Raw genomic sequence first — 23,302 nt, forward strand, 5'->3', positions numbered from 1 at the left:
CTTGTCGGCTCAAAAAGGAGTCAATTTGCTTTATTATGGGCCTTTATTGTATCAGCTGTCAGATTGACAGACATATATAAAAACCGGTTTAATAATTTGGGCCATGCAAAAAAGTCTGGCATCCAGTACCTTTGGATGATTAGGCCATCCTGTGGGAGGTCAAGGGAAGTGACCGTTTCAAACATTGAGTAGACCACTTCACATGCTTTATTTCAGCATCCAAAATAATTAAAAACATCTTGATTTATTATACATGTACAAAATAAGTACAGATTCTCTTGTTTAAACCATGAAAGTGTGTCAATTTCTGTTTTTTACTCTTTTCTTTTTCTAGAAACCCTTCTCTTAAAAGCATTTCAACAACAAAAACTAAAACCATAAGTGGGAGGTGGGTGCTGTTTAGTGAAGAGAAGTTATCCACAGGAATAAACAGACATGAGTCAACAGTGAAATGAAACCGTACCAGAAACAAATCCACTTGCTTAATCTACATCAGACATGATTTGCATGCATTATATCTACAGTATTCATCTTTCATAGGAACTCTACACTTAAGGAAGAAAACCATTGCACTGCATTGACAACAAGACAATAAATCAACTAGCACCAAAGATCCTGCCGGCATTAGTGGCAATAAACCGACAGGGAAAACCTCTATAAAAACACTCCAAAAAACTGGACCATGTTGAGTTGACAATAGCACCTTTGACAGTTGATTTCTTTTCATTGAGAGGCTTGTAGTGTAAAATATACCCTTGTGTTTTGGCAACATTTTGGGGTAATTATTTGAGGTAGCCATTTAGGTATCAAAATGAAGGTGAGCATCTTTCACGAATTTAGAACAAGAACACACTTTACCGTCGTTTTTTACGATTTATTTATCACCAGAAAATGGTACATGACATTTGTTGCTTTCAATGTCCTTCCGCAGTGGTAAAACAGCAAAGTCACCTGTGTTTCATTGTGTTTTTTTCTTTCTCAAACTCCAGGGGGGATTTTACACTTTGTAAGTATATATTATTTTCTTGTTGCCAGTGGAAACAAAAGATTCTTTTAAGTGTCCATGTTGTAGGCTTCGGTTGAAGGAGCAGTCCCAAAACTGTTTCTGTCTTCAGAAGAGTAGCATTAAGCATGTGGACCAGTGGCAGCCGAATGAGTTTTCAATGCATAGAAAAAAGATTTAGAGAAGACTGCTAGAAAACAAAAATTCATGTCCAGATTTTTTCTTTCTTTTTACAAGAAGCAAACGGGGCCAACTTCAACGCCAAATTCCTGATCAGGTGCACCAACGTCCATAGGAGCGATGTCAATGATTGGCAGGCGAGATGTTTTAGATGTTTTGTAATCGATGACTGTCTTGCCCCATGTGCCAGTGTGTGACTGTGGAGGGAGAACAGGAAAGGAGGTCAAAAACAAATACTCACAAGCAGCAAAAAAAGAACAAACAAGAAATAGACTTATTTCCTCATCTCAAATCAACGGAAATGACTAGAATCAAGGCTACAAAGGGACGTAAATGTATCAAATTTCCAAGAGGTTATGCGAAGGTGTGTAAAGACTTGGGAGAGAGTTGTAGGTGAGACTGGAACAGGTGTGTGAGAGAGAGGTGCTCTCACCGTGCAGCCGTCCTCGGTGACGCTGTAGGTGAAGCGGCTGTTGCCCTCGGCTCTGATCTCGATGTCGTTGGAGCCCTGCAGCAGCACGGCCTTCTTCAGGTTGCCGCTGGCCTGGTCCATGTAAGCGATGCTGTTCTTGCAGTGGTAGGTGACGTTCTGGGAGGCCTCGTTGGACATAAGACGCATGAAGGCCATCTGGATGTTGACATCATCGGCGTCGGCGCCATCTGTGCCATACTGGAACTGCGTGGAGGGAGAGAGAGAGACCAAAATAGAGTCGATGGAGGGAGAGGGGAGAGAGAGAGGAGTATGGGGTTTTAGGGCTGTCGATAAAGACAAGCTAACGATTTGAAGTTTGCTACAGTCTGAGGACAACGTTGTTCTGCATTGTCTGGCTGTGTTATTTGGTTCAGCCGTAGTTCCTCACCTGGAATCCACCAGTCATAGACTCGCTGAACCACACGTGCTTCTTCTCCCTGATGTTCTTGCTGGTGTACCAGTTCTTCATGGGGATGCTGGACTGGGCTGGGGAGACGCAGGTCTCACCAGTCTCCATGTTGCAGTGGACCTTGACGGCATCAAGAGGAGATCCCTGGTTGGGGTCGACCCAGTACTGTCCTGTGTGGGGAGGGACACACAAGATCATGATCAGAGCCATGGAGCACCAGATCTCAAGAAGACGTCCCACAATCGCTAGCTAACAAGGGGGCCTGTACTCGGGCGGTGGCTCTGTTTTGCTAGGAGGTAGGGTTGGCTCTCAGGCTCCGCTGGCTACTGGCGTCAGCTCACCGCTCTTCCACTCGGGGTGGCACATCCTGATGTCACGGCACATGCGGGCGGGGTTCTTCTGGGTTCCCTCGGGGCTGCGGAGGTTCTCGATCTTCTGGCTCAGGGTCTTCAGGGTGGTGTCCACCTCCATGTCGCGGTCACGCATCATGTTGGGGTCGTCTGAGCGGTAGCTACGGTAGGGATCTGGGGCCTTCTCCTGCAGAGGCTGGCTGACGAACATGTCGAATCCGCTTCCGGGGGGTCCAGGGGGGCCGGGGGGTCCGGCAGCACCAGGAGTACCCTGGGTTGAGCAAAAAATTCAAGAACAAAAGTTTGTTTGACCAACTCCATGCTGAGTTCAACTACACTTGAGTGAACGTTTGAAGTACATGTGTGTGTTTGTGTGTGTGTGTGGATCAGAGTGCACAGTCACGACTTACAGCAGGTCCCATCTCTCCATTGCGACCGCGGGGTCCAGGGGGTCCGAGAGGTCCGGGCAGACCGTTCATGCCATCTTTACCAGGGGAGCCAGAGCTGCCAGATGGTCCCTATGGAACACAAGGAGCCCATCTTCAGAAACAGCTTCTCCACAACGACATCGCCTTGCTCAGACATGCTCAAGAAACAACAATCCTGAATTCTCCCAAATGTCATGGCTGGACAAGTGGAGTGCGTGTATGCTGCAACATATACACTGTAGCTGCTTAAATGGAGTGCTTGTGTCACACCACAAAACTATAAACTGGAATATAACCATGGCTTGATGATTACACAATTCATCAGCCCAGATATATACAGTGTGATGTATTGGTAGAAGAGTAAAGAGTCCTCAAATTTGTATTCTTGTTCTGTGTGAGTCTACTGTATGAGTGAGACTGCAGCAGCACTGAGACATACTCTGGGTCCTGCAGGTCCATTGGCACCAGCAGGTCCTTGTTCTCCAGCGGAACCCTACACAAAGATACAGGGGGAGAAAATAGACGAATCACTTGACAGCTCTCAAAATAGCATCAGGATGATCAACAGTAGAACACAGAAGCAAGTCATCAACGCTCAAGACGGCAACAGTGTTTTCGAGGGGAATGTTCATGCTTATGAGTGATGAACGGGTTGCGTCATATTGTGTGTTGGTGGTTGCGCTGTTTGCCGGTTTGCCAATCCTGCTGTTGGACGCTGTGCTTATAGCATGTGCCTGTTGTCGTACTCACAGCAGTTCCGGGCAGACCCTGCATGCCGGTGAATCCTCTGTGTCCCTTGTGGCCTCTCTCGCCAGCCTCGCCAGCCTCTCCCTTGTCACCACGAGCACCAGCTGGGCCCTGCGGTTGGGGAGGTCAATGGGAGGTCAGCGCGACATGAGAAATGTCCAGTACAATTGTTTTTGTGTTTGTATTTTCAGTTTGTGGCTGAAGAAACTTGGAACGTACATTAGCACCACGAACACCAGCGGGGCCAGCAGGTCCAGCAGGACCAGCAGGACCCTGAGAGAGAGAGAGAGAGAGAGAGAGAGAGAGAGAGAGAGAGAGAGAGAGAGAGAGAGAGAGAGACAAAGACAGAGAGAGAGAGAAAGAGAAAGAGAAAGAGGGAGAGAGAGGAAAAATAAATGTGTTTACTGCCTGTTCTACAATTGCAAATAGTACAGTCCTGGTCAATAACACTTTCTATTTGTACTTATTTCCACGGTCTAACTGACACAGATAGAAGACATGGACGTGAAACGGATGAAGATAAAATCAGAAGGTCCTTACGCCTTCTCCACGATCACCAGTCTTGCCAGAGGGTCCGACGCCTCCGGGGGCTCCAGGAGCACCAGGGGCCCCGGGGATACCAGCATTACCGGACTCTCCACGGTCTCCCTACCATGAATACACACACACAGCCATGGCGCTAAGTTCAACACAGTAGATAATAACTGGGCAAGTATACAACTGTTGAAAATGTCTTTTCAATCCAAAATAACTTTGATCCAGCAGCAATAGTCAAGTTCAGGTGGCTATATTTAGGGGGATGCTGGGGGCGTACCTTGGGTCCAGCAGGGCCATCCCGACCGGCGGCACCATCGTGACCTGTTGATCCCTGTGGATGGAACCAGAGGCTGGTTAGCTCGGAATCACAGAACAGAGGGCCCATAGGTCTGGACATGCTATTCCTAGGTTAAAGTAGCCAAGGTCTTTTACCTCACGTCCAGCTTCGCCAGATGGTCCAGAGAGTCCAGGGGGTCCCATGGGGCCTGGAGGGCCTCGCTCACCCAGAGGTCCAGAAGGTCCCTGTTTGCCAGGCTCACCCTGTGTAGGATTAGGATTGGGATTAGGGTTTGGTCAGACCTGCGACGTATACCTGTAACCTGTAGAACGTACATTGAAGTTGCTGATGGGGCTAAATATGAGGGTAAACAAGAGGAATCTCTTTTGAAAATATAAGGATAAAACGGAGGTGACGGTCGATCTGTCCCTTTTTTTGTCATTTTTATATCTTGAAGGAGAACTGAAAATACACTCGCTCTCGATGACAGAGACAAAGTTCTCATTCTGGGGCTTAGGGGGAACTCACTCCAGGTCCGGGAAGACCACTGAAGCCACGCTCTCCACGCTGTCCTGGCAGACCAACAATACCACGCTGTCCAGCGATACCGCTAGGTCCAGAGATACCAGCTGGACCCTGAAGGAAGACACACAGGCTGAGGTTAGCCACTGCTCAGGAACACCACAGACACCAATGAAGCTGATTCAGATTTTTTCTATAACTTTTCCAAACATAAATGACTGAATGGATGTGTCAAATGGGTGACTTTAACTCTAACATAATAGTAAATGATGAAAATGAATAAAATATGAAAATAATAATCATTGCGTTTATGCATATTTCACTGTTTTACTTACAGGGGCGCCATCAGAACCAACGGATCCCTTCTCTCCAGATGATCCAGGGGGGCCGGCGGCGCCAACCTCTCCAGGGCGACCAGCAACACCAGTCTCACCGCGATTACCCTTCTGGCCCTCCTTTCCAGCGGGGCCATTGGCACCAGGGGCACCGGCACCTCCCTGGAAAATTCAAGTGAGGATGGAAAAAAGGCGACAACAGGTTCGGTTCTCACGTAAATGACTAGCTCATTTACCAACGTTGTAAACATATTTCCCATGTTATGGATGCAATAATAGGTTTTAAATCTACTGTGTTGTTTTGAATAGACATATACAAGGTTTTAATGAAGTATTGTGTGAATCACAGTGTGTGTGTGAGGTTCTCTGTGAACGTACAGCAGGGCCGGGGGGTCCAACTCTACCAGCGGGTCCGGGGAAACCAGTAGCACCCTGGAGACAGACAAAAAAATAAATGTGTTGGTTCACAACTATAAACCGAGTCCTGTTTAGTGTACTTTATGGAGGTCTGGACCTGAAGGAGAAGTTACTTACAGGGGGACCGGCACCACCACGAGCACCCTTAGGTCCGGTCGCTCCAGCGGGGCCCTGAGGAAACACACCAGTGAGTGGAACGCACAATTGTTTGTTTGGGGTCCATTCCTTTTTTAGCAACCCTCAAGTCAGAAATACCTCTTGTGGTTCCATTGGGAACTATGCTATATCCCTGTGAGGGTATGGGCTGCTGGGTGGAGGGAGGGTGCAGGGTGGAGGGAGGGTGCAGGGTTGAGACGTACCTGGGGTCCAGAAGCACCAGCGGGCCCAGAGGGTCCAGGGGCTCCAGCATCACCCTTGGGTCCAGAGTCGCCGCTCTCTCCCTTGGCACCGGGCTGGCCATCCATACCCTAGTGAGTACCAGAGAACAGGCTGCTCAGGACTATACCAAACACTTGTATCATACTGTCAAAGTTCCATCAGAACGATATCCTCCCAAAAAAAGGATGAGGGCGAGTTGTGTCGTGAGTCGTGTTCCAAACTGAGGTGTGCCTGGCTGGGATCTGGAGGTGTGTGAGGTGAGGTGAGACGAGCGGGGGGGTCATACTCACAGGGGGTCCAGCGAAGCCGGCGGGTCCTGGAGGACCGCTCTCTCCGCGCTCACCCTGCAGAACACAGGAAGAAACCGCCGCTCAGATGGTGGGCATGGCAAACAGCACGGGTCTCTTGCGAAGACCGACTGGGATGTTAACATTCATAACATTCACACTCAGAGGGGTCGAGAATAGGAATCTAACAAGGTGCGGGACTATAAGGATGTTATGGTGACCTGAACTATGTGTGTCTGTACTATTTGATATGAGTGTCGCGTGCGTACAATTATGTACTATATGTGTAGTGTCTGTACTATGTACTATGCAGTGTGTGTAAGGGTACTTACAGGGGAACCACGGGAGCCAGTTGATCCGGCTGGGCCAACAGGGCCACCCTCTCCCTACACAGAGAAGAGAGGAGGAGGAAGTGGAGGAGGAAGTGGAGGAGGAAGTGGAGGAGGAAGTGGAGGAGGAAGTGGAGGAGGAAGTGGAAGAGGAGAGAGCAGCCATTAGCAAACACGTTTCCGATCATGTTCATGGACACACGAATAAGCAGAGGATCGTCTCGCAAAGTAGTTCGGCGTTTCTACATTGTTGTTGTGGAACATGAAGAGCGGTGTCGTTTTGGTGACGAACGAGGTCTTTTCAGCCGGCGTTTCTAATCTCACCTTCTCACCAGGAGCACCGGAGGGTCCAGGAGGTCCAATAGGTCCGCTCATTCCACGCATGCCATCCTTGCCAGCGGCACCATCGGCACCTTTGACACCACCATCACCCTGGCAAGAGAGAGGGACCCATCAGTCTGTGTACAAAAGTGGAGGCCATACAGCTCAAGAACTATCGATGACCGCACTACCTCCATCTGGCTTCTTCCCGCTACTCACCCTGTCGCCTCTAAGACCAGGCAGACCGCCGGCACCACGCTCACCGGGCATGCCCTGGAGACCTGGGGGTCCGACACCACCGGGGGCACCTCCAGCACCAGGCTCTCCCTGGAAAAGCACAGGACAGAATGATCCCCTTCGCTCGCATGTCAACATGTGTACGTCGTTAGAAAAACAAGCGAATCACACGCAAACATTGTCAAATCTGGAAATGATCAGATATGACAAGTCCAAACTAGCATCTGTAGGTTGACAGAGACCTGAAAGAACATGCATAAGAGCTTGGATGTGTGTGTGTGTGTGTTGGGGCGGGTTGTCTTGTACCTTAGCACCATCGTTGCCAGCGGAGCCAGGGGAACCACGGGGTCCGGTTGGGCCACCAGGCCCGTTGGCGCCACGCTCGCCGGGGAAACCTCTGTCACCCTGGGGGTTAGAGAGGACAGTACCAAGGTCAGCACTGACCACTGGAATCTGACCGCTGCTACTTCAGAGGTCATTAGGGACATCTCTACAGAGATCAGCGGTGTACTTACTCTGGGTCCAGATGCTCCGGAGCCACCAACCTCACCGGGCACACCCTGTCAATGAGAGGAGAGCAGACGTACTGAATCACTGAGTGACCGTTAGACGGCCCGCCTGAATTAGAAGCCTTAATGAGGCTTTGGGCAGACGCTTTGAAGTGGGTTCGAGGAAGCTTTGAGCAAACAGCCACTCAAACCTTTTTGTGCCTATGACGACGAAAGTCATTATGTCTCATCCCAAGATAAATGGGTTCATAGTATAAATCACGATTTGATGAAATGAGTTATAATCTCAGGATCTATGTAAGCATGGACGACACCTGGGGTGTGGCCTGCTGTGTGTGGTGAGATCAGGGAGGTAAAGGAGCGTAGTTGGCTGAATCCTTACCTGCTCACCAGGCTTTCCAGTCTCTCCAGTAGCACCTTGGGGTCCAGGCAGACCCTGGAAGGAAGAAGAGAAAAGTGGGATCAGGATTTCGAATCAAGTCGTGGATTTGAGAGTTGACATGATGACGAGGATGGACTGGGGATTGTAGGTGATGTCAGGGCTTAGTTGATACCTGGAAGCCATTGGAACCAACTGGTCCTTGCTCTCCTCTCTCTCCAGCACCACCCTAGCAACAGGATCACAAGGCATTGATATTCAGTCACGGGAATATTTTAATCCAACCATGAATACTTTTCTTACTAGCAGAGTGTACAACTACTATATTGCAATAACTACACAGGTTTAAAGAGAGGAGCTTTTTGTCAGTGTGTTGGTTTGGTATGAGCACTTACAGCAGGGCCTGGAGCACCAGGGGCACCAACATCTCCATCTTTGCCTGGGGCACCCTAGAAATGTAAACAGATACAGTCAAGATCCATCCAGCCAAGTACACACACACTCTATGGCTGTACAAGAACATGCATAGCTGTCCTGCACAGTACACTACAGGTTACGAGCACAAACGCTTCAGTTTGCTTGAAACCTCTTTAAAAGCTTTATGTCAACACCATGAATGTCAACACTAATTAGCACGATGTAACTTTATAATCCAATGACTTACAAGAGCACCAGTAGGTCCAGCGGCACCTCTCTCTCCAGGCTTGCCACCCTCACCCTGGGGAGAAGATAGACCGGAGCAGGCATTACAACCAAACATCCAGGGTAGTTTGAGACTGTAGGCCAAACAAGCTTGACCACCACATCAACTTCACCATGAAGCGGTCTTCAATGAGAGTCACAATATTGTGTTCACGGGGGTTGTACACCACTGGATTTTGTTTAGCTGTGTTAGAGCTGAAATTGTGTATGAGAGGATATATTCCTCCTATTGTTTGAGGTGGGGGTGAGCGTTGGGTTGGTTGGAATTACTCACAGCAGTTCCCTTGGGTCCGGGGAATCCCATGACTCCAGGCTGACCTCTAGATCCAGCAGGGCCGGCGGGTCCGGCGCGGCCATCTTGTCCTGGGGCACCCTACACCCGAACAAGAATGAAGGCATGAGAAAAATTGCTCTCCTCAAGCAGTGAAACACGGTCCTCGTTTAAGCTGGGACGCAATGTATCCATGAAATGTTTATTCTGAGTTTATAAACAACAGAACTCACAGCAGGGCCAGCTTTGCCATCGGGTCCAGGGCTTCCTGGGCTACCAGTCATACCCTAATGTTGGGCGAAAAGAACACATGAAAGGTCAGAAACATGCAGGTGTTGTTCATCTCCGACACGTCTACATGACTTGCATCCGACCAAGAGTGAATTAGAAATCGAATGAGAACTGCAATCCCCAAACACGTTTGTCTTCAAACATCAGTCTCACCTTGGAACCAGGCATCCCAGGCTCGCCAGGGCGTCCACCCTCACCGGTGGCTCCCTGAGCTCCCATTGGTCCAGGGGCACCACGCTCACCAGCACCGCCCTATCACAGGAAAGGAGAGAGTGGATGAGTCTCCAAAATGGCTGCCGTGGCTTTCCAACGGAACGAAGGTCAATGCCTGCACGCGAAAGAGTTTGGTGTGGATGTACAGTACATGTTGTGATGATTTGATGGCTTCGCTGTGATCTCGGATCGCCCTCCAATCTAATGAGCTTCCATGTATGCCCCTAACGCTACCTGGATGGATGAAGATTGAGTGAATGTTGACTTACGGTACCACCAGCACCTCCATCAGCACCAGGGAAACCGCGGTTGCCGGGGGCACCCTGAAAAAGAAGGCAGGCGCGGAGCGTTACCAAGGCGATCGGGAGAGCCCCAGCCAGTGGTATGGACCGAGTCCCCTGGGAATTCGACCAAGAGGGGTCAGAAAGGACGGGGGGATGGGGAGGGAAGGGGGACTTACACGCTCTCCAGGGGGTCCACGGGCACCAGCACCACCGGGCTCACCACGGGCTCCTCTCTTTCCCTCCTCTCCAGAGGGACCAGCGGCTCCCTGTACTCCAGCGGGGCCCTGGATGATAGGACACGAACAGTGGACATCCGTTAGTTTCACAGCCTGGATTACGTTTAGCCATGGTCTGGATATCGCTGCGGGATCATTGTTGCATAGTCATCACAAAACTTACATTCTCTCCCTTGGCACCGGGCTCTCCCTTGGATCCAGGAGCTCCTGTCTCACCCTGTGGGGAACAGACGAGAGGGACGCGATGAGGCCACGCTCACCACCACCTCATCAGAGAGGGAGAAGCTTTAAGGTGTGGTGTCTGGCAGCGCTACTCACGTTGTTCCCCTTAGGACCTGGGGCACCAGCTCCACCAACAGCTCCAGCTGGCCCACGGCCACCAGGGAAACCTGGGGCTCCAGCAATACCGACAGCACCCTGTGTCGGAACACAAAGAACACATGAGGGGATGGCCGCATAAGGTGTTACTCACGTCCACCGATCTGATCTGTCGATGATTGACAGGTGTCAAACAAAAAAGTACTTACAGGAGAGCCTTTAGCACCAGCAGAACCATCGGATCCAGGGCTTCCCTGTTGGATGAGATGAAAAATCAATCAAAAAAAGAGTTAACCCGTACACTAGCCATGCGTTCAAAGGTCACGAAGCAACATGGTTGAGGCAGCTGTGATCCTGGCCAAAGTGACTCACAGCAGGGCCAGCAGAACCACCGGGTCCGGGGTTACCAGGCTCTCCACGGGATCCCTGGGGGCCTTCTGAGCCACGACCTCCCTGGGCGCCAGTCTCTCCCTATGGGTGGGGATGGGGGAAAGCACTAAATATCACACACACACATCTCATCCTGTGTCATGTGTGTATGTGTGTATGTGTGTGTGTGTGTCAGCAAGGGTGGGATTTAACATGTTGTGGATGTACATGCCATGCCAAAAGGAAATAATACATTTCAGCTTTTGGTGCGTTTGCAAACTAAGAACACCCTCTTCCCAGTGGGGAGTAGACTCATGTTTTTGGGAGTACAGTAGACCAACATAGCTACAGTCCTGTAATAGATGTAAAAGCTCTATTTTCACAAACCCTTTCACTTAAAACCTTTTTTAATAAATGGTTTATGTAGATATGATAAATAAACTCAACGCTGAATAATGTTAATTAAATATCTTACAGCATAAACTTCTTGAATCCTTTGCCAGGTAGTGCAGAGATATCCAGGCTAAACCTGACACTGGACGTGCCTACATGAACATGGTGGCTTTTACTGGTTCCACAGTCTGACCTAACAGCGTCCCCTTCAACCGCCATCACTGACAGCCCTACGGCTGGACCCAGGAGGGGCTGGCACAGGCTAGGGCCTGCGCCACCTGGTGGCCACGGCCTCTACCTGCTACTGGCAGAGCCGTGAGTTGTCCAGGTGAAGGAGGGGGAAGAAGAGTAGAGGGATGAAGTGATGGAGGGATGAGGAGATTGTTTGTCTCGGGTAGATTCATCAACTTTGACCAATAAGTCTGGCACGTGGCTACATTGTGACAAAAGCATTCTTGGGCTTTTGTTTAGTCAGCATGACCTGAGTGTCAGATTGTGGAACCGCTATCGGAGGGCAGTGTTTTTATGCGTGTTAGAAGTTTCCCTACAGCCTTAGTGACTGGTTATGTCTGGTAAGCTGATGGAGCCAGAGGACAGTGAAGGGAGACCAGAGAGGAGCCTGACCTTAGCTCCAGCACCACCAGGGAATCCAGGAGGACCAGCAGGGCCAGTGGGACCCTGACAGAGGAAAGAAACACAACGTCTCATTCAGCAGGCCCACAAACAGACATGTACGGTCATGATACAGTCCTCCTATTGGGCGTTGAGCTAAGCAAAGGAATCATGACTTCTAATTACACTCAATGGATGTGCATTTCTTAGAACCTCTGGAAATGGTCATGTGTGCAACTATGTGAATCAAATCCCACAACTTTGATTCCCAACCACATAGGGTGGTCGGCAGTGCAATTGAGTTGGTGTGACGAAGGAGAAGGATGCTTACAGGTGGACCAGCGGCGCCTCCGTTGCCATCGTTACCGCGAGCGCCCTACCAGAGACGGGGGAAGAAAAAACAATGCTGTCAGGCCTAAGAGCAGCAATATCAAACATGAGCTCAAACGGCCAATTCGTTCATCCAAAGGCTTTGTGTTTGGAAGGACTTGCTTGAAAGTTCACTTGACTGTTTCCCTCAAGGGGAAGTTTATCTTGAGTCTCCTATCCAGCAAGCATGAGAGATATGGACCTAAACACAATACGAGTGCTACTATATGTATAGTGCACTCACAGATGGGCCAGGGGGTCCGGGGCGACCTCTCTCACCAGGAAGACCACGAGCGCCCTGGACAAGAAAATTTCAGTTAGTAAAGAAGGAATGACGTCGACAGAAGTTCGCATTCGACTGTTGACATCCAAAATAGATCTATTTTCAGTTGTACTGTGCACATGTGGAGTCGGATGAGTAAGTGGGGACTGCTGTTACTGCGATAGCAAGCACTCACCATGACACCGGGGGTACCGTTCTCACCGGAGGAACCAGGTTCTCCCTAAGAACAAGCAGAAGAGTGAGGTTCAAAGTTCATCCCTCCCCATGAGGTAAACATATGATATTAGAACCTTATTCTTATCAGTCAGCACTGTCTCATGTTACCTTGGGGCCGGCGGGGCCAGCATCTCCCTTAGCACCATCCAGACCGCTGAAACCCTGGAGAGGAAATCCGACAAACACAATCAGATTTGGTTGGTGTCACAACATAAGGTCGTGTCTGGAAATAACACTGAATGAAGACAACATTTTCGAGAGAATTTCTAAAACTCACTCTGTGTCCCTTGATGCCGGGGAGTCCGGGAGTTCCGGGGAATCCACGAGCACCCTGCGAGACAAAAAACAAGCTACCGTTACCGACCCCTTGGCCCACGTACATCTTCACTTTTACATTGGTTGTATCTCACGATGTGAACTACGGCGCTATTGCCGTACAGCGGCTGGAGCTGTTTTGCTCTACGGGCCGAGAAGAACCAGAGGCAGCGAGGAAGAGTCAAAGTCAGGGTCCACCGAGGGGCGCTGTGAACCGTTCCCCTGAAGGCTGGAACACTCACCTGGGGGCCTGCAGCTCCACGCTCTCCAGGACGACCAGCCTTGCCGGGCTCACCCTGCAGAGAAGGATGGAGGAGAGGAGGGAGGGTTGAATAGCTGAAAAAAGGAGACCCAGGACTCCATGAACAGGTAGTAGGTTTTGGTATTCAAAGCAACATACGTCATCTCCGTTCTTCCCTGGAGGCCCTCCGGAACCACGGGGGCCCATGGGACCCTGTGCAAGACAAAGACAGAACGATGAGTCACAGGGAAATGTCGTACGTTTGTGTTTGTGTCTGTATGTGTGTGTTCACCTGCTTGTGTGTGTGTGCGCGTGTGTGTGTGCTTGCGTGTTTGAATGTGTGCATGCGTGCGTGCTGTGCACGTGTGTGTTCTTGAGTTTTGTTCTTTTTTTGCTTTGAAAGGGAGGGGAGGGACTAGACAGTGTGTCATCGTGTCAGGAAACAGGATGTGACAATGTGGCATACTTACAGATGCTCCGGGCTCGCCAGGTTCACCTGGGGGTCCAGTGAAACCCTGAGGGCCCTAATTGGAGAAAGAAAACACTTATCAACAATGTCAGGACACTCAAATCCTCCAAAACATATCAATTCACTACTCGTGGATTATCCAGAAATAATCAAACTTTCTTAAAAAATTTATTGAGCACCATCGGAAGTAATTTGATTGAAAAAAAAACGAGTTTGATCAAAAGTACTTACTGAGGAACCTGAGGGGCCGGGGGGGCCACGGGGACCCATGGGACCCTTGGGAAAAACACAGGAAGTTGTCACAGAACATTCTTGATACAACAGTAGGTGTCCTATTTACGGTACATACATGGTGACAACATGTCTTGCTGTCATTTGAAGCTGTTGTGTCAACGCAAAAGGTTTTGTGTTTTGGTCTCTACAACATGCTGGTCTGCAGTTGCTAAGCGATGATTGAGATCAGGGTGGGAGAGAATGAGAGAAGGAAAGACGTACCATTGGGCCAGGGACAGGAGGTCCGATTGACTTATCAGAACCATAGCTCATCTGAGGAAGGTGGTTCTGCAGGCGAGGAGGAGAGAATGACGTTAGCCTCGGATCAGGGCTACAACAACAAACTGAGGGCTTTATGGTTTGAAACCTTTTTTCTCTGCACGTTGAAATTAGAGCCTGACTGAATGTTATGGCTCTGATTCTTTAAATCTCTCAGTAATTTCTGTTTGTAATCTGTCAGGCCATGTCAGGCATCTTAGATTCCCAGTGGGCAGGACTAACTAAAGCTAAGCCATTCTTCTACTGCTTCAGAAGAACCTGAGTGACTGTCCAGAAAAAAATTAGCTTGGCTCCTGTCCTGAGTTCATGAGTTTTCAGTTGTAACTGCGGAATCGCTCTCTTACTCATTGTGTACACCACACCAGACCACCAATCAGGAGCCAAGGAACTGGCCCACCAATCAAGAGGCAGGGATCCATTCCACCAATCAGGAACAAGGGAACTGTTCCCAACTCCAGTGCTAAATGGGCCACGTTAGGACTCTCTCACCAGTTCAAAGTTGTACTCATCTCTCCTATAAGGTAGAAAAGGTGAAGTACTGGTAGACTAATAAATGATCACCAAATCCACATACTCCGCCAAGGCCAGGGGGTCCAGGGGGGCCGGGGGGGCCAGGGAGTCCAGGCTGGCCGGGGATGCCATCGTTTCCTGGCAGGCCGGGAAGACCCTGGGCACACACACAGAACCAGAATTCAACTACAGCCTTACTGCAGTGCTACACACATCAATGATCCCATGTTGTCATAGACCAGTAAGGTTTATGGATGGCACTGATTGATTAATAGGAGAGGCAGGCACACAACTCTGTGTAAACCAGCAGAGACCACGTGCCTGCTGTGAAGTAATAAGGATTTGAGATGATCAAGCTCAAGAGAATGAGGTCAAAGCCTAAGGTCACTAGGTCGAAATTGGCAGTGCCCTTGACACTGACCGTAAATTGACAGATTCATACATTTCTCTCAAATTATGGATGAATTAAAACACTATTTTGAATTGTGAGGTGAATCCCTGACAGCAAAGCCTTAGGATTTGGGCTGGGACCATTGGATGGAGTGAGATGAAGCTGGGCTTAGGGTTAGGACCGTAAGGTAATGAGAGGTAAGTCTGGGGTTAAGGAAAGGGTTTGGGACAGTAGGGGACATCATATAGGGCTGTGTCCTCTTTTAGGGCTGCTATGACAGGATTCCAACCAGGCACACATCAAGGTGGTACCTACATCATCTCCCTTGGGGCCATCATCTCCCGTGGGTCCCTGAGACAAAAGGAGAGGAAGAGAGAATATCATCAGGACATGGAGAATATCATCAGGACATGGAGAATATCATCAGGACATGGTTCCAGCCCTGAGCTGGGATACGAAGGCAGGGCTGCTTAAAATATGGGTCAAAACAACATCCCAAGCAGTATGTAATACGAATGCTATCATTCATGTGTAATCAAATAGAACACGTATCAACCTAAATTACTTTCTGTAACAAACAGAAAATATTAAATAACAAGTGTTGTTGTTTACATTGTGAATCCCTATTTACATTGGAAATAGGTATATAAAAAAATATTTACCACTGGCACCGGGCCTATGAAATAAATTGAGAAAGAAAAAAATAAGTATTAATTTAGCTTTAAAACACACTTCAAACACATACATAATGGAAGATAATGCAGTTTACCCCTGGTTAAGCAGGAAATCTTTATACATGTTAACAATCTAAATAACAATGTAACGTTCATTTAGCACAACGTTTTTATCTAAAGAGGTGAACCGTACAGGGGGGATTTGAACCTGCAAGACCTTGCTGTCGAGAGCCCTGCCGTTACCCAGTCCTAGAGATACATTTTACTACTGTAGCAAAGCCTTATAGGGAATTCTAGCTAGTCCTGTATGCAGTTATACGATATATTGTTAAATGGTAGGCAGTTGTGAGGTAAGTTGTCCTGTGGTAAGCAGGCCTATAATGGGCAGTTCAATGGTGATTAGACTTATGCTAGGCAGTGCTATGGTAGGTAGGCAGTGCTATGGTAGGTAGGCAGTGCTATGGTAGGTAGGCAGTGCTATGGTAGGTAGGAAGTCTTATGGTAGGTAGGAATTCTTATGGTAGATTGGCAGTGCTATGGTAGGTAGGAAGTCTTATGGTAGGTAGGCAGAGCTATGGCAGGCAGTGCTATGGTAGGCAGTGCTATGGTAGGCAGTACTATGGTAGGCAGTGCTATGGTAGGTAGTGCTATGGTAGGTAGTGCTATGGGAGGTAGTGCTAGGGTAGGTAGTCTTATGGTATTTATTTCAGTATTAAGGAGTCCTCTGGCAGGTAGGCCTGAGGTAGTTAGTGTAGTCAAATGGTATTTATGGTTAGGAATGGAAGGTAGTCCAGTGCTAGATAATCCTATGGTTGATTGTCTTATAGTAGGTAGTCCCATGGTTGGTAAGAGTTTTGAAGGATGTCCTACGGTTGGCAGGCCTAAGGTAAATGTTTCATGGGGTATTGCAGTCTTTCGTTAATATGAATATTCACACTTAATCAATATAAAGGTTAAATCCAATCAAGGGATAAAAAAAGAATGGCAGAAGTGTATCCAAGGCGATTCTTTCCTCAAGCGGTGTGTCCTTGACCTGTAGGTCTGGATTAGAACTCCTCTCTACTGGTGTTGACCCCTCCTGTCTGATTACACTCTTACCCTCACTGGTGCCACTAGAGGGCACCAGCATGCTACCAAAAAACATTTAGGAGGACATCAAGCAAGGCTACCGTTTGAGTCGTCGGGGCAAATAGGGCAGCATTCCCCATCGGGAATTTCTGGATTGGCGCAGTCAGTTGTATCCTCGCAAATCACTTCGTCGCACATAACAGTTCCGCTGTCGCACACGCAGATTTGACATGGCTCAGGTTTCCATACATCCTTATCGTTGTACAACTGGCCCTCCAACGTGCAACTGCCGTATGCGCCTGTGAAGAAGGACATTGTTGTAAGTGAAAACAAACTGTAAAAATGTTTTATCGTTTAAACATAAGGATTAGGTTGTTGGCTCCAAAAGGCAATTGGCCCAATATGCTGCTATACAAAATAAACAGACCTAAAGGCCATGTCAAGCCTGAATGCCAGTAGGCCAATAGATTTTTTTAAAGGTTTATTGTTCAGTCTAGGCCTATAGGCTACTGGTTCTTTAACGACAGCCTAAGAACTGTGGTCAGTTATAGCCTAGATAATATAATAAGATAAAATAGGCCTATACGCATGTTTTTGAGGGTTCAGCAAGAGTTGTTAAATATTAGAGTTCAAAATAAATACAAAATATGGAGATATGTAGGCCCAGGCCTAGCGTGGCTAAATGTTTGAGGCTTGGCCTGAAGCATGAAAAAAAACACACGTGTGTATATTTAACAGTGCTAAATATTGCTTAAATTTGCGAACCTGAAGTTTAGTATTGCATGAACACATAACGTATGCTTAAGATGCTTTGCAAAACAAAATATATATAGGGTGGAGCTGGGTAGGGCACTGCTGTTACACTAAAAGGCCACATGGAGGCGCTCAAAACTCGTCAAAGTTGTCAGATCCTTATGCTGTATGCACTATGATTAATTGATGTCTAGACTTCCACCCGTCGACGTCCGAGTAAAACCGTTTTGTAAGAAAAAAATTATTCTGTTCTGATATAGTTAAAGCCAATGTAGTGAAAATATACTAATCCGATGAACAATAAAATAAGTACTTATCCATCATTATAGATCGTACTGTGCCTGATCAAGATTTGGCTATAATTTATTCTCGGACTACGTCATTCTGATTTATGGTAGACCGCACTCAGGGCAGATTTGTCTGAAACTCATAAGGATCCATACATGTTTGTTATCTTTACTTTAAAACATTCTCAATACAATTTCAAAAAATATATTATCTTTCTTGTGGTTTGTATCCTTATTCTCTACTCCAAATAATTGTGCCATCATGTTATCTCCTCGTGCAACGAAGTTTACAGATGCCACAATTTCCCTTGCCCGAGGGAATACAAATGCGCGTTAACAGGGGATGCACTGACTCAACATGTATCAGGAAGCCATTTAGACGCTCAATCATGTTTGCAGATTAATCCACAATAGTTATAGACATTTCTAATATAAAAAGTATCATAGTTTCCTATTGCAATGCTTTGTCAAGTGTGCCTACTATTTGGAGTCAGGTGTCGCACAGAGCAGCATCTGATAATCCCCAGAACACAATACACGAAGTGCAAAGCATCCTTGAGCGATGTCCAGTTCTTGCGAGTGTCTCTGTTCCATAAATTCAGAACAATGTTTGAAAGTCTTACTTACTGTCATCCTCGCCTTGACCTCTTGCCAAAAGCACTGTTGCGCTGAGCAACAGCGCTAACCGAATATCCACAAAGCTGAACATGTCTAAATATTAGACATGTAGACTCTTTGAGGCAAGGGGAATCCTTTTTTTCCTCAGACACCAATCATACAAGTCAGGGCCCGGTCTTTGTTACTCCAATCCAGACCCTAGCAGAAACTCCCTACTGCCTAAACAAATGAGTTAGTCTGGCTTTTATATGCCAACGTTTTGGGGAGGGCCTGTGTGCTCAACTTCTACATGTACAAGTCTCTGAGTCCCTCCTTCAGTCTCGAAGGGGCCGCCTTAAAGTGTCAAACAAGTTAACTTTTTTGTTAAAATGTTGATGTGCAAACATAGATAGTTTTTTGAGCTTTTTTCGGATGACTTGACATGCATTTTAAGTGATTATTTTCTCAATTCAACGTTTTTTATCAAGACTAAAAAAAGGCTAAATGGTTTATCATTGAAGTTGGAGCAACTTGTAAAGATTTACCACGTGTACCACTTTGTATTTGCTTGTTGGATGACTCTTTCCATTTCAGAATAAGTTGCACATATCTGGGTTTGGAATAGTAACAGAGTTGTGTGTTGACAGTTTCATGTTTTCAGTTTGTTGGACATGTTGTTTACATAGAACCAAGCATTGATAGAAATGTATTGAAATGTTCTAGAAACTCAACAATTAAACTGAGCTTACATTTAGGCCTGGAGATGTCACTCAAAACTGATGCATTGTGTGGTGGGCTCAAATGTAATTGGCTGTCTTGTCGTGTTTTGTGTGTCATTGTATTTCAGAAAAGAATGTGTCTATATTTTGTGTTTCCAGTTTGAGAAACTACTAAAACACAACCCAGTTACATATTGCAATGCACAATTACGTAGCACCTGTGTTAAGTTGCATGTTCATTCAATGAGTATGGAGGCTGTTGTTTTCCTTCATGTTTTTTATACACTATCATTTGGGCCTGCAGTATAACGAAAGTGGTATTCAAATTCAATTCATGTTCATTTTTAAAGTTATTTTGATCAAAATGATTCATTCATTGAGTTCCACTCTTTGTTTTTCGGTAACTTTGTCACAAATATAATCATCTGCAATGTACACGTAGAAGCATCTCTGCAAATCAGGGATAGCTTGTTAGAAAGAAAGAGAGAGAGAGGGAAAAAGAAAGAAAGAAAGAAAGAGAGGGAGGGAGGGACATAACCAGAGAAAGAAAGAGAAAGGGAGAGAGAGAGAAAGAAAGAAAGAAAAGAGAAGAAAATTTGGCAGTATCACAAAGCACTCTCGTTGCACTGTGGACACGTTGCATCTTTGAGAACCATGGCCCGGATTGACCCCCTCCATTTCTACTCTCATACAGTCTTCTCACTACGTGTCTTTGGTTTACTCACCGAAAGAAGCGCAAAGAATTAATGTATAATCTTCATTACGTTATACTCTGTAATATTAAGCAAGGAAGCACCTTCCTATTGAGTGAATGTTGTTGTAACAGAAGAGATTTTATCAGTTTAGTTTAAGGGATGTTTAAGAGATTAGGTTGCTGACAGGCTAAACATATGATAATAAACAACTTATTTTATAACCTATCATTTAATGGGCTCTTTCTGTTGGCAGGTAAAAGTGTCATCAGTACATTAAATGTTTGTCATTGGTTGGGACTGCTATTGGGCCTGGCCAACCTGCTTCTAGCAGGATGAAAGTCCTAAAACATAGTGGCCATTGCAACACCACAACGTTCAGTCTTACCTTACATTACTAACTTTGCAGTATCCTTAGGTGACCAATCTGTCTCTCCAATGGCAATATGATCTATCTATAATTCCGTGAATCTCTTTCTGTCTGTCTGTGTGTCTTTTGGGTGTCAGTGCCACTTGTGTCATTGTTTGATGAGCTGTTTGCATTCATGACAAATATATATGTCCAAAAAATTACGAGTTGCATCACAGGCACTCTATGCAAAAACCAAATCAACTAACCAACATGTTAATCACTGGCTACATCTCGGGCATGGGCATCACGGGCACTGTCACCTTAATGTCTTGAAATGGTCTTCCATCTGTACAGGCAGCAAGGGATTCTGTCAAGTTGATGATGTGGCCCACCCCAGAAAGGAAAGTGTTTTTTCCTCCCAGTACAGTAAAACATAGTGGTTACTGTTTTGCAACACTTAGCAGGTATTTTTTAAGCATCTGTTCACGCTTTCATGAAAGTACAGGACTGTTTTGACACCTGTTTGTCAGAGACAGGCAGCTGTCAACCTCTCTTTACAGAGTTCTATACATGTTGTCCATTGTTCATACCCCAAGGGTGCTGCGTGGTGGTGTTGCTTGATTTATGAAATCCTTAGCACATATTCTCATGTAATAATATATATGGCTGAGTGATGAATGTTATGATTGTTTTAAGAGATTGGTATTCCTCATGAACTAATATGAGGAATATTAGGGAAAATAGAGTGCGTTTGTGTGTTATGTTGAACAGCGTTATTGTTTCAAAGCTGTATTCACACCAGTTGTTAGCACCATCTATTTTCATCCATGTGCACCATTCAAGGTGTTCGATCAGATGGAGGATCGTTGTACCCCCACTGTTTTTCATTGGGGTGGTGCATTCTGGGAAATTAAAATCACTAAGTTTGCATCATGGTTCACTTGTCTTTCATATGGTTCTGGAACATTCCTACTACGTTTCCATGAGTGAAATTAGTTAGACGCTAGACGGATGGAGTTTAAATAGAAATGGTCATTTTCTGGTGTTTTTGTTGGGCTGCAGTCACTGTAATCTGTATTTACGGGGCTATTCCCTGAGAGTTCAGTCTGGTGGTTTGGGTGGAAGCACTCTGGAGAAAGGAGGAAGAAATTAGTTTCAGCTGCGTTTATGTCCGTTTGTGCAGCCAAGGACAACCCTTTTCTCACAGGTATCTCAAATAAGTTCATGCCTCCATGTTGTTGGTATCCTTGTTTGAATGTAACTTTTTTTTAAATCCCATTTAACATATTGATGAAAAAGATATGTACAGCAAAAACCATTAAAGATGTTTAACGCATCATTTGTATCAAACTCTAATAAGTAGGAGAACAAGAGGACAATTAGCAAAGAATTGCTGGAGAACCTTGTCAGAATGCAACATTGCCATTGCCCTACGAAGGTAGAGAATGAAGGGGACACCTAACAGAGAGAGAAGCTCATTAGCTGCCCCTGCATCTCTTTCTACCTGTTAATGAGCACGGTGGGACTGTTTTCCTCAATGAAACCTAATAACCCAGAAGCCATGAACGGAAGCAACCTGTCTGTTTGGTGGACCCTATGTATACGAAAAGCAGTCTTGGAAAGGGAAAACCCAAAGAGAATCTGTCAATTTCAAACGTGAGTAGGAAAGGAAAATTATTCTGATAGGAGAAAAGTCATGGAGGGGTTGTGGAAAATCATCTAGATAATTCTGAGCATCAAAATAAACTATTCATTTAGTCAAATTCAGTCATATAACTTAGGGAGTGTCAAGACAGGCCAACTGATTACACAGTGGATTCTTATAGCACAGACAGCTTTGGAGGTAACATAACCTGTGCATTCACCAGCAAGCCTCTGAGCGATGGACAGCATATGGCCAGGTGCACGTGTTTCTACTTGTAAGGGTTTGAGCATATTCTAGGCTTGTTTCAAAGCTTTGCCTTTTGCCAAGAGCTCTTTAATACTATCTATCAATGTAAGGCCACTGCTCTACATAAGACAAAGAATTTGGCCAAACGAAAGATAGATTCGACTAATGTCTCCCTTCTCCAAGAGAGGGATCATGTGGCCATGAATCTAGAAATAATTGGCAACATTCAGGTATCACTGTAGCGGATAAGAGTGTTACGTTTGTGGGAGACTGTGTATCTTGTATATGCTATTCCAAAAAATATATACTCACCTATTGCAATCTTAACTGCCCTAGACAAATGATAGGTTAGGAAGGGGCCAGTTCAGTTCAGGACAAGAGTAGTTGGAAATTGTAACTGTATTTTGTCTGTTATCAAGACATGTTATTCTAATGAGTAACTCAAGGATTACATGGGTTCCTAGCTGCCACTCTGTCGTTTGAGTAAAAAGTAGAACACCCAATGCGAGTACTACTTTCCTGATATCACTTATTTTAGATTAAACCTTACACAAACTGAGTGATTCCAGAAACCCCGTAACTTCTTAACTCCATGCCAGTCGTTGAGGAGATAAACTTTATACAAACATGGTTTGATAAATAGCAGACATACAATCTTTGAGACTGCATATTAAACAGCAATGGAGCAAAGAAGTGAACACTACCATCGCACCCCACTATTTTGCCAGCTATGATCAATTGCATTCGGCACCATTCGACATTGATCAAAGATTCTTGTTGAGCATAAACATACATTAGGAGAACGCTCATGGGTCCAATTCATGGTTTCCATCCAATCAAAACAGATCTTTCTATTGTTTGCGGCCTATATTAGTTTATTGTTTGTTACCATCTCAGAGATGTCCCTGCCCCTGAGATGTACCCCCATAACATGATGCTGCCAGCACTGTGCTTCACAATACTGATGGTATTAGCCAACAGATGAGAAGGGCCAGGTGTTCGCCAGACATATCGCTTGGAGTTCTGCACAAAGATGTTTAGATCATCTTTTCCCCCATGCTCTCCGAGTCCTTTAGATGCCATTTGGCAAACTCCAAGCGGGCTGTTACATGCCTTT

General features: G+C 46.4%; 1 protein-coding gene across 1 annotated transcript; it reads right to left on the reverse strand.

Moving 5' to 3' along the window:
* Positions 1-24: 24 nt before the first annotated feature.
* On the reverse strand, positions 25-18,760 carry col1a1b (collagen, type I, alpha 1b). Its single transcript, XM_067245370.1, has 51 exons — positions 18,562-18,760; positions 16,996-17,193; positions 15,815-15,828; positions 15,468-15,503; positions 14,826-14,918; positions 14,195-14,260; positions 13,931-13,975; positions 13,701-13,754; positions 13,390-13,443; positions 13,232-13,285; positions 12,952-13,005; positions 12,783-12,836; positions 12,634-12,678; positions 12,420-12,473; positions 12,138-12,182; positions 11,819-11,872; positions 10,805-10,903; positions 10,642-10,686; positions 10,433-10,531; positions 10,278-10,331; positions 10,055-10,162; positions 9,864-9,917; positions 9,535-9,633; positions 9,324-9,377; positions 9,094-9,192; positions 8,782-8,835; positions 8,513-8,566; positions 8,293-8,346; positions 8,121-8,174; positions 7,745-7,789; positions 7,536-7,634; positions 7,212-7,319; positions 6,996-7,103; positions 6,675-6,728; positions 6,346-6,399; positions 6,037-6,144; positions 5,795-5,848; positions 5,639-5,692; positions 5,261-5,422; positions 4,932-5,039; positions 4,559-4,666; positions 4,404-4,457; positions 4,130-4,237; positions 3,809-3,862; positions 3,593-3,700; positions 3,282-3,335; positions 2,825-2,932; positions 2,406-2,685; positions 2,044-2,234; positions 1,617-1,859; positions 25-1,380 (listed from the first exon to the last, which is right to left on the reverse strand). The coding sequence occupies exons 1-51, from the start codon at positions 18,641-18,643 to the stop codon at positions 1,234-1,236; spliced, it is 4,338 nt and encodes a 1,445-aa protein (XP_067101471.1). The 5' UTR covers positions 18,644-18,760; the 3' UTR covers positions 25-1,233.
* Between the last annotated feature and the right edge of the window lie 4,542 nt (positions 18,761-23,302).

This window comes from Osmerus mordax, chromosome 10 (genome assembly GCF_038355195.1).
Source record: "Osmerus mordax isolate fOsmMor3 chromosome 10, fOsmMor3.pri, whole genome shotgun sequence".
Lineage (NCBI taxonomy): Eukaryota > Metazoa > Chordata > Actinopteri > Osmeriformes > Osmeridae > Osmerus > Osmerus mordax.